At 47.6% G+C, this 12,205-nt stretch overlaps 1 protein-coding gene across 1 annotated transcript in view; it reads right to left on the bottom strand.

Moving 5' to 3' along the window:
- ppargc1a (peroxisome proliferator-activated receptor gamma, coactivator 1 alpha) overlaps positions 1–11,930 on the bottom strand; it is a gene marked incomplete at both ends in the record, with an annotated part of 73,885 nt that extends 61,955 nt beyond the window's left edge. Inside the window, 2 exon segments of the mRNA XM_080741507.1 lie at positions 6,802–6,981; positions 11,883–11,930. Coding sequence (XP_080597633.1) covers positions 6,802–6,981; positions 11,883–11,930 — 228 coding nt within the window.
- Positions 11,931–12,205: the final 275 nt, after the last annotated feature.

The following is a 12,205-nucleotide window of genomic DNA, read 5'->3' as shown; positions in this document are numbered from 1 at the left end:
GAGAGGAAGGGGATCAGGAACGAGAGAGCAGCACCGGCCGAGTGTTGCGAGACGGGGGAACGAGGGATTGTGTGTGTGTGTGTGTGTGTGCGCGTGTTTGTGTCTGAGTGTCTGACAGACTCTCCAAAATAACATCCGCTTGGATAGCCTGTGTGTGCACGCGCGCGTGTGTATGTGGGTGCGCGCGCGCGTGTGTGTGTGTGTGTGTGTGCGTGCGTGCTGCGTGCTGGTTCGTCTACTGCATGTGTGGAGAAAACAACATAAACCCTGACTCTGGAACAGCGGTTGCCTTCGTTTCTTTTTGTGTCAGACAGTGCAAATATTATCCACACGCTGCACAATCTGAGGGACCTCGCCATGAGGACAGTGTGCTTTATTCTAATAGGACTCACGCGAAGAGAAGAGAGAAAAAAAAATCATTTTATTCAGTGCAGTATGATAATTCATACACCCTTTGCTGGGGTGGTGACTATGTGCGGGCGGCGTACTCTGAAATGTCAGCATAAATTTGCAAAATAAACGCAACCGGCATGCAGTGGGGGGGACTGGATGCACGGAACATTGTGTGTGTATGTGATTGCACGAGCGAGTGTGTGGGCATGACAGTTATTCTGTGCATCTGCATGTGTGCACGTGTGTGTGTGTGTGTGTGTGTGTGTGTGTGTGTGTGTGTGTGTGTGTGTGTGTGTGTGTGTGTGTGTGTGTGTGTGTGTGTGTGTGTGTGTGTGTGTTCATTCATGTCTGTTTCCGAGTGTAGGATTTTCTAAAGACTCCCGTTTCCCACTCAAGCTGAACATGAGCTTTTGGCTTTAACTTGTACTTGTGGTAATATAGTCAGTGCGCAAGGGTTTTCTCCTGGAGAATCTAAGGAAGGACAGACAGACATCCCACCTGAAGGTTTGGATCACGACACGTTATTTTGTTGTTGTCGCTATTGTTGTTGTTTAAAGACAGCCTGACTGATCTAATCTACCTTTGCTGTGTGGACTAAACCCAAGAGCTTCTCCAAAAGCATAAACAAGCGAGACAAAGCATTCTAATGCCGCTCAAACGGTCTTAGAACCAGTAAGACTCCCTAATCGGGAGATAAGCGACCGTTGGTCGCTTATCTCCATAAATAGAGCAAAAATGTGTTTTTCCAAAATCTTCCTGATCCATGTTGTTGACATGAGTGTAGACATACTGTGTAGTGATTTTCGTGATTTTAGGGCAAAATCTGAATCGGCCTCATGGTGGCGCTAGAGGGCCATGTGAGAAATGAGGGGTGGGGTCTCCTCGCCGCCAAGGCGGACGAATAGGTACCGGCCCCGGCTCTCCCGGTCGCTCCTAGCCCGAGTTACGGCATTTTATGTGAGCTGCAGTGGCAGGGGGTCCTCCACTGGGGGCGCCACCACTTTTGCATCCGTTCTGGAGCACCAGGAGTGGGTGGTCCCCGGGAATGCCCCGTGAGCAGCCCCGTTGGGGTGGTCATTTGGTCATTTTTGCACATTTGGTAATTTTTTACACCTGGGGGTCCCCCAGGGACCTGGGGGTCCCCGAAACTCCGGGGGTCCTTGGAGGTTGTAGTTTGGCAGGCAAGGAGTGTGTGTGCAAAATCTGGCATGGATCGGGGCAACGGTTGCAGAGATATGAGCAGGGCAAAAGTGTGACGTGTGACGTGTGACAGAGGGAGTGACGGAGGGAGTGACGGAGGGAGTGACGGAGGGACAGCCGGTGGAGGTTTGGATAGTGTGCAAGTAACTGCGACCTACGGTCGCAATAAACATCGTTGTCGGGCGAAAACCTTGTATGTCCAAAATCGTTCGCTTTGTAGGCCCTATTTATCATTTTAAAAAGGATTTAAACTAGTGAAAATAGACGATCTACAAGCACTGTGCTTGTAGATCTGCTGTTTTCACTACTTTTGTGCGACGGCCTTGCATGATGAAGCAGGGCTTTGCTTTGCGAAAAAATGCACAAATTTGAAACTTGGAGATACGAGGTTTCTGCCCGACAGTCAGTGACGATAAGTGACTTCTTTATGACTCCACCGCGCACACAAATACAAATGCTGCATACAGATACCCCAAGTGAGAGATTTAGGAAGGTGCGCAACATACTCAGCGCACAGTGACATACGTATGTTACGTGCCGCTCACGCACATAAACACCAGACGTGACATTTCCATTTAAATGATACGAGTAATACCTTAAGGCCTGCCATCTTTATTTTACTGTCTGTAAAGCCCCAGGGTTCTTATTTGGAATGTGGTGGGGAGGCTTTCATCATGTGAGCTGGCCGCGAGCCAGGCCTCGGTCTCATGTGTCCCTCCATATGTCGGTCTAACCTACGGTATATGTTGATCTGTCCACATGTCCTTCTGTCTGTCTATTTATATCTGTTTAGTTGTGTCTGTTATACGTCTATTCATACCTACCTACCTACCTACCTACCAGTAAGACTCCCTAATCGGGAGATAAGCGACTGTCAGGTCACATGTATGCACAAATAGGCCCACTTTGCGTGATTTTAGGGCAAAATATGTAGCAGTAGTGTCCAAAAATGTGTTTTGCAAGAATCTGCCTGATGGTGGCGCTAGAAGAGGGCCATGTGAGAAATGAGGCTGTGGTTTGGCAGCCAAGGAGTGTGTGTGCAAAGTTGGACAGGGGCAACGGTGGCGGAGATATGAGTAGGGGAAAAGTGTGACGTGACTGACTGACTGACAGACTGACAGCCGGTGGAGGTTTTGTAATAACTGCGACCTGACGGTCACAACTAGCTTCACATAGCCAGACTCGGGCAATTTGTTTTTGCACCGGCGGATTCGTCCTACCTACCTACCTACCTACCTACCTACCTACCGACTATCTGTGCTTGCTCAGAGTGGGGAATTGTCGGGTCTCTGCTACCGGTATATGTAGTGTCAACTCTATAAAGTGTCTTGAGACAGCTTGTGATTTGGCACTATAATACATTTTAATTTAAGTTAATTGTCTTTCCTGTCTATCTATCCACAAAATCAAGCTCCCACAAGAACATCAATGTCGACAACGAACGATGAAGATTTTCTTTGTAAAATAACCCAAAACAACAGATGTATATTTGTTCACCAAGCAGCTGAGGCGTAACACGATGTCGGGGGGGGGGGGGGGGGGGGGGGGGTAGAACAACGACGTCCACCGTGCGGGTCACCCCTATTCACTTTTATCTTTGGCAGCGCACATGAAGAAGCCCACAGCAGCAGCGAGCTCCCCTTAACAACCAAGGCCCAAAATAGAGCTTGGTACTTCAGTGGTTGGCCCATTTTGATGAGGTGTCGAACACACTGTACCGCCGGTGAATGATAGCTGTAATGTAGGTGTGCACGTGAATGTGTGTGCGTGAGCGTGTGTGAGAGTGTGTGTGTGTGTGTGTGTGTGTGTGTGTGTGTGTGTGCACATGCATTCTGTGCGGGGCGTACTACAGATAGGACTGTTATGACGGAACGGAACCAAAAGGCCAGCCAGGGAACACATCGTGAGGCTGAAGACCTGATGCTGCTTCAATCCCTCAGATGCTGTGAGGGATTGAATGGGTCTCTCTTCCTCTCTCTCCAGACTGGTGGTGATGTCACCAAGAAAAGCTGCTCCCTCATTGGCTAAAGGCCCTGCCTTTGTACTGTCGGACAGTGTGATATGGGCTCGTTTTCAGCGAGCCCACTATTAACATTGATTTTACAATATTAATTGGGGTCTCAGAGATAGCAATGCCAAAGGGAAAGGGAGTCCATAACTTAATGCATGTCAAACTGGGGGTCCTTGAAATTAAAATGGTTGAGGATCACTACCAGAGCCGTAAAAGTCTTCTCTTATGGGGGTCCCTGGCATATCTTTTCAAATGGGGGTCCGCAGGATGATAAGTGTCAATTTTGGGGTCCACGACATGAAAAGGTTTGAGAACCACTGGCGCTACACAGCACTAACTGAGTCACTAGCTGTTTACTCATTTGCCAGTGTGTGTCACGTAGCTGCCCAGCGCGCACGCAGCGCCGGGGCAAGGTAAACAACTATATGTTAGTCTTTCTGTCAGGGCTGGAAATCATTTCAGTAGTAGACCCGGGTGAGAACAGACCGGAGACAGCAAACGTCAAACATTCAGAGTTGTTTGAATGATGAGATTAACAAGACACGGTCCTTTTTCTTTCTCCGACTTTTGATTGATTGATTGACAGAATACTTTATTAACAGTTTGCAAATCGTACGATTGGTACAATTGACACTAAAAGGATAACACAAAAAGCAATAAGGGCTTATTTTCCATTGTGGTCCTGTGTATTCAATTCATCATGTGTGGTTCATTCATTCAATCGTTGTCGGGTGAAAACATTGTATGTCCAAAACCGTTCGTTTTGCATTCATCATTTTAAAAATGATTTAAACTATCTACAAGCACACAACGCCTCGCGGTGCGAGTAGATCGGCTGTTTTCACTACCTTTGTGCGACGGCCTTGTACAATGAAGCAGGGCTTTACTTTGCGAGAGAACGTACACATTTGACACTTGGAGATGCGAGGTTTCCACCCGACAACAACGTCACGTCATGCATTCTTTCTTTCTTTCTTTTCTCCCATTTGTCAAAAGGAGCAGACTGCTCTCTCTCTCTCTCTCTCTCACACACACACACACACACACACACACACACACACACACACACACACACACACACACACACACACACACACACACACACACACACACACACACACACACACACACACACACACAGCTGTCCCGTTTGGTTCCATTCTCAGAGGTGCTGTGTGGGTGACAGCTGCACCCAGCTTCCTGCTATGCTCACTGGGACACACTGCAGCCTCGACACGCCCCTACCTGCTGTCTGTGACTTACTGCTACTGCTGTTCTGTCTACACACACACACACACACACACACACACACACACACACACACACACACACACACACACACACACACACACACACACACAGACACACACACACACACACACACACACACACACACACACACACACACACAGATGTGTCCAAGAAATCATGCTGAAGTGACATCAGCCATTCAGTTGCAACATCAAGGACCGTCTCTCTCTCTCTCTCTCTCTCTCTCTCTCTCTCTCTCTCTCTCTCTCTCTCTCTCTCTCTCTCTCTCTCTCTCTCTCTCTCTCTCTCTCTCCCAGCTAAGTGCTGATCTCTCTGGATCCCACTGGAAACACCAACATGGCAAATTGCTAAAATACTGAAAGAGCAACAGGCACTTGAGCTCTGTGTGTGTGTGTGTGTGTGTGTGTGTGTGTGTGTGTGTGTGTGTGTGTGTGTGTGTGTGTGCGTAAGTGCGTGCGTGCGTGCGTGTATGCGTGTGCGTGCGTGCGTGCGCGTGTGTGTGTGTCACAATGTCCATGTGTCCACCTGCGATCAGTCATTAGAACTAAATAAGTAAGCGTGTACGTATGCCATGTGTCTACGTATGTGCAGAAGTACGGCATGCGCACGTGAACTGCATTGTATTTCAAACAAACGCACTCACACACACACACACACACACACACACACACACACACGCACACACGCACACACGCGCACACCCTCCATGGTATTTTTATCCTTCCCCTGAGCCACTCATCGACCGCAGGGCCATATCACTCTCAGACGACAACGGAGCCATGGCCACACCACCTAGCACTCAAGGCACCCCTCCACCCTCACCCTCTTGCTTGTGTGTGTGTGTGTGTGCGCGCGTGCGTGTGTGTGTGTGTGTGTGAGGGGAGGGTCCACAGCCGTAGCATGTGGTCATATAAAGGGACGTCGGCGGAGGTAAAGAGTTGGTGATGTGGAGGTCACATGTGGAAGGAATTCGGCCCGTTATCAACTCGCTGCCTGTGCTACGTCTGACGGCACACACGCCATCCCGAAAATGTGACTGCATGACAGGCCACAGACATAGATACGCATACGCTCACTCCTCCTCCCAGGAAGGGGGTATTCCTCCTGCATGAGGCAAGGCCGAAGTGTCCGATCTTATAGTCTTTCTTGTCTATCTCTGCCACTGATAACGACCTAATGCTACTAATAATACCAGGGGCTTTATGGTCCTTGCCAGCTCGCCACTCTTTGTGGACTTTGCTTCTCGTATACATTGCGAGAGGAAGACACAGCAGAATGGAAAGAAAGGACAGAGAGAGAGAGAGAGAGAGAGAGAGAGAGAGAGAGAGAGAGAGAGAGAGAGAGATCGAGAGATCTAATAGGCAAAGAGTAAAAGTTTGAATTTGTGCCATTCAGGGGCACGGGGGCTTTTGCAATATGGACACTGTCCAGAGTTTACCAGCTGGGACTGCTGTCGGATGTGTTTTTGCACAACTGAGTCTGTACTGAAATACATAACTTTGGATAAGGGAGCCTACTGTCGGGGGCCACGATCACAACAAGGGGACAAAGGTCCTCCGGGGCTTATCACAGGGGCCTCCGCACTATCTTCCCCCTTTGTACTTTTAGGGCAATGTACTGTAAAGGTCTGTTTGTAAACTGGCGACTGTTGTGCTATAGTATTTGGACGGCGTCTAAGGAAGCGGTTGCAGCCATAACAGTGTTCAATGTCTTGTGTTTTACTTTATTATTTTTTTTATCACTGACACTCATCACTCCTGACCCTAAACAGCATGAGTTCATTCCACTTATCAAATGACTTCCTGTGTCTCAATGTAGCGTATAGATAGTTCCACATCGATTACAGACGCATCACAAATAATGTCCAGATTAGGGTAAAAAACAACAACTTTCAAAAAGCACATCAGACCAAACTGTCCACCTACCTCAAAGAGATTGGACACCTCGTTGCCATACTGACTGGAAATGATCTCTGATTGGTCGCTGTACCATTTGAGGCCGCCCAGGAAGCTATCTGCATCCAGGTCGCTGACATCCAGCTCTGAGAGGTCAAGTTCTGGAAGGTCCGGACAGAGGGGCTGGTCTTCACCAACTAAGGCAGCACACTGGAGTAGGTAGGGAGGGGAAGGGCAGGAGGAAACAAACCAGACGTATGAGGATCAAGTTCGTGTCGCACATTTAGAATTTGGACATTTTGGCTAGAGAGTAGAGACGCTTTTATCCAGGGATCAAACATCACAGTTCTAGCACAAGCCTATATTATGTGGAAATAAGGCCACTATTGGAATGCAGAGATGAATCAGCACACTCGTTCACATGCTTTAACCACCTGAACCCCAGCATCCCTATTCCGGGGGAAACTATGCCAAAAACAGCAGATCTGCAAGCTCACAACGGATGCAACAGTGAGCTTCTAGATTGGCTATTTTAAGAGATTTGGTTTAGAGTGAAAAAGGTGTACTGAGGACCCTTTGGCTAAGAATAGAGGGTGTCAAGTGATTAAGAGCTTGTCAGCCAAAGAAGATATAGTTTATTATGTATACCAATGCAATGATTTGAAAAGCCACTCTTTGCTGATAAGTCCCTCTTGTTGATAGATTTCTTATCAATAAAAAAACAAGTTCTTGCAATTTCAAATAAATCTTATTGGATGCTTATTACAGCCTAACGCTAATAGCCTCACTAAAGTAACCCTGTCGTTGTTTTCCAAGGCAATTGGCTACAGGTAACTGTTTTTGAATGACAACTATCGGCTGAATTGGCACAGCTTGCACTGCGCTGCTCGTGCGCGTCCAACTTGTGGCACACCTTTTTCTGCCCTCCCTTGCAACACACTGTGATCGCTATTGAACTCAGCGTTGCTAAATGCTGCCCGCTGCTGACATTTAATTATTCGCCAATCGCTTTAATAAGATCGAGTCAATGTAGGCAATGCCACCGCTGACCTTCCGCCCCCTTCTTTGTGGGGGCCTTCGGAAGATACTTTGAATAGCTACCATCAGACGTTAGACCAGTGAACAGGGGCCCTGAGGTGAGGAGATCGGCAGGCCAAATGGCACGGTGACAATTTTCTGCAAAGGTTTTCCAACAATTTTTTTCCCCGCCCCTCACGGTTCGGAGAACGGCCCAGAATAATCTCTGTATGCTAGAGACTCTACATTACCTTTGTCAAGAGTTAAAATATATCAATTGATGTATTGATTGATTGAATACTTTAATAGCAGTTTGCATAGGAATAGTAGCCTACAGGACAGGACAGTACAGTTCAGATACAAGGTCTACTAGTTATCGGGAGATAAGCGACCGTCACGTCGCATACACAAACTGTAGAAGGCAATGGTAGGAGGGAATATGGGAAATGGGACAGATCCATGTTGATGTCACATGACTTTAGAGATACTGTGTACCCTTTGTGTGACTTTAGGCAAAGATCTGTAGGAGCCGTGTCCAAAGATTTGTTTTGCAAAAGTCGGTGACAGACAGACAGCCGGTTAGACCACAAGAAAGCGCAATGGCTTGTCTGCATTGGGGTCTATTTGTACTCAATTCATGAAAAAATGTATCATGTGGTCAGGTCTGGTCAACCGCCAGAATCAAACCAAACTGGACAGCATAGTAGACAGGCCTCGGTCAACCCTGCTGCACGTGTATAGCCTATATATAGGCCTACAGTACCTTGAAACGGAGCCATCATGACAAGCAGCTTTTCCACTCTATAAATTTCTTGGGAAGCATCAGACAGAGCTATGAGAGAGCTAGACTACACGAAAGGCTTTGGGCCCGGGGCAGAGCCGCGAGACACTTGGCCCACACACTGACAAAAGGATCACTCGGGCTCCAGGCAATGTTGTAAGACGGACGTTGTTGCCAAACCCATTTTTAACTCCGCAAAAAGACACCGTGGTGTCAAACGTTCAGCATCAGCACCTCACGACTGCGCCAAACATGATTAGTTATTATATGACAAGTCTTGATCCCCTTCCTATGCTAAATGAGCCAGATGAATCCGCTGCGCATGTTATCCCTTCCTTCTGTTTGAGGCGCGCGAGAGAAGACAGAGGCACCAAATAGCAGTACATTTACTTAAGTACTGTATAGGGATGGGACTATAAGCGATATTATTGTTTATCGTTATGAAAAAACAGTCACGATAATCGTATCGTGGGGATTTCATTTATCGTGATGTCGTCCTCCGTCATGCACTGGGATCAATTCACCTTTTATTTGCTGAGCTGCATATCCGGTACCACTGGCACTTAAACCCTGAATTGGTAAAAGGTACTTATAATATACATACTTTTTTTCACTCTCTATCAAATGTCTTTGCCAAAAAATAGCCGATCTACAAGCTCACAACGCGTCATTATTGTCACAATAATCGTGATATATCGTCCCATCCCTAGTACTGTACTTAAGTACAATTTTGAGTTATTAGTAGCCTACTTTACTTGAGTAAAGTCCAATTTCCAATAGTCTACTTCTACTCTCTAAAGTACACTACATCTCGGATCCAAATATTGTACTTTTACTCCACTACATGTATTGATTCCAACACTTTCATACTTTTACTCAAGTACATTTTGAATTCCGGACTAGTAATTGTAACAGAGTATTTCTACATTGCAGTACTGATACATTTACTTAAGTAATAATAGCCTACTACATTTGAGTACTTTTTCCACCACTGCCAAATCGTGATCTGACAATAGTCAAAACAACCTGAAGGCGAATAGACTCCCCCTCCCCCTCCCTCCTATGGTTCTAATGAAATAGCGCCGCCAGACAGACAGACAGCCAGGGCGCACCGCCTCGTGCCAGTGATTTACGCACGCGGAGCACATAAAAGCACCTGCTATGGGAAGATTATTAGGGGAAAATACAGTGGTCTTCCACTGGCGTCAGTTCAGAAAAAGCCTAAGGTATGGCAACATGACTGGTGTCTTAAGATCTACCAGTCATGTTGCCATACCTTAACAACAGGCACGATGAAAAGTACATTTTATTATTTCCCCCTGTAGTCAAGATATGGCACCTGCCATAGCTTGCCATACCCAATTGACGCCTCTGTGGTCTTCCCATGCAATATCCTTATGGCAAAGCAATGCTTTATGACTCTAACCAAGCACATAACCTGCTGCCGACAGTTTTCATACCAGATCGCCTATAGCCTGTGGTCAATATTTGTAAAAAAGCGAGACTTGCTCCACGAAAATACGCACATATCAGGCTTTTTCAGAGATTTTCAACGGAGCCGTCAAAGGCAGACTGCAGAGTGACAAGAAGCTGTTGCTAAAGCCCACCTTATTGCTCAAAATGACCAAGCAGTCTGCCTGCCTATATCAATAATTGACGTTAAGTGGAGATCTGTGAAGATCAGTCACAAATAACTTTTGCTTGCTCCCCCCCCCCCCTTCTTCAAGCACCACCACCAGGTGCGTGCAATCACCACAGAAATGCAGATAGGCTGCAGTCATATCATGGACTTATCCTCTTGACTGAGAGGAGCTTTCTGTGCCATTAGGTTGCCGTCTGCTCTGCACTCTGCAGACAAGCAACAAGGCTGTGTAGCCATACTGGCACCTAGAACGTCAGTTGCACACCGAGTTAAAAGGGGAGTTGGGGAAAATAAAAGTATAGCCATAAGAATGTCGTTGCCGTTTCGTGTTCAATTGTCGTTTTTCACGCGCGGAGCTTTCGAACAGCTTTCGAACATTCTATCTTGTCTAAAGATTGTCAAAAAATAACAATGGTAAACGTCTCCAGCACACGCGTTATGGTCTACGAGAGGGTAAAGCCGAAATAATGCACATTATATAGGCTATACGCAAAACTATCTATTTGGCAACGCCGTGGTGACTGTCTGCGTGGCGACAAGAAGGAGCATCACTCGATAGGCTACCGGGCGCGTCTTGTACGCCAACATCCCCCGTTGGAGGGACACCGGATCGCCAACCGGCGATCCGGTGTCCCTCCAACGGGGGATGTTGGCGCACAAGACGCGCCAGGTACCGAGCGTTGCTCCCTCCTTCGCGTCCGTCAGTCTGAACAAGGCTTTCCATTAACGTGCTCGATCCCCGATGAATGGCAGTCAGCATCAAAGAGGACAGGTTATTATCGCCGTCGGTTTTTAAGCACCCCTGCGTAGAATACCTGATTTAGGACTAGGAGGAACATGTTCTGTTATTCTGGACACGAAAAACGGGACGCTTCTTCTGAGCCTGAGGACCCACAGGGACGCAGCACACACATACACACACACGCGCGCGCAGCACACACACAGTCGGGTGGCTGGAAATATCTCTCCCCCAGCATGTAAACATTCTTTCCGATTGCTTTCCTAGTGACACGGCCAGCAGCAAAACTCCTGATCGGCACGACACACAGGCACCGCTCCGGTCCGGTCCGGAGCCTATGATCGCGCACGACTAAAAACTATAAAAACACCACAATTACAAGAAAATAAAAAGGATCGTTTTTTTTTTCTCTCTTTCTTTTTGCAATATTTCCATGACTTGTCATGTACAGTATTCCCATGCGTGTATATGATCCCTCGCATCCTTTCCAGCTGTCCAGATGCGCGCTATGAGCAGCAGTGCCCACAGCCAAAGCACCTCCTCCACCACCACAAGAAGCAGCAGCAGCAGAAAACGGGACGCGGAGAGCATAACCAGGCTGTGAGCCTGCTTCTCTCAACCCCAGAATCACTGTCTTTGGATGTTTCAGTGCATCGGTCCATCCGATCGTCCCAGAAAACGGTCCAGAGAGAGGGGCTGTAGAGACGGAGATCGGAACATCAAAGACAGTGATTTGGGTTGAGAGGAACCAGGCTGTGACCAAGCCTGCTTCTCCCAACCCCAAATCACTGTCTTGGATGTCCCGATCCCCAGATCACTGTCCTGGATGTCCGATCGTCCCAGAAAACGGTTCCAGCAGAGAGAGAAGGCTAGGAGGACGGAGATGTGATCGGCAATAAGTCGAGGGGGATATTTTTTTAGATGTTGCTCACCTCTAATTCTCTCCACACCGAGTCCTGGTTACACCTGTCCCACGCCATCCAGCCCACTGAATGACGGTTCCGAAAAAACAAAAAAATAAACAAAAAAACAAAAGAAATCAAGCAAAAACAAAAATCCACACGCGCTCCGCTCGCTCTCGCACAGGCAACTGCCCCCCGATCGCCGAGAATGAACCGAGGGCACCTGTCTTACAACTGCTTTCCATCACATGACAAAGCTATTAAAAGTAGGCAGGGGAGTGACTCCGAGTCCCCGTCCTTCCCCCCTCCCCTCCGCTCCCTTACCACGCTACTCACCGATGACGTACTGTAAA

Source organism: Nannobrachium achirus (assembly GCF_963921795.1).
Source record: "Nannobrachium achirus genome assembly, chromosome: 14".
Classification (NCBI taxonomy): Eukaryota; Metazoa; Chordata; class Actinopteri; order Myctophiformes; family Myctophidae; genus Nannobrachium; species Nannobrachium achirus.
This window is presented reverse-complemented; position numbering and strand designations above follow the sequence as displayed.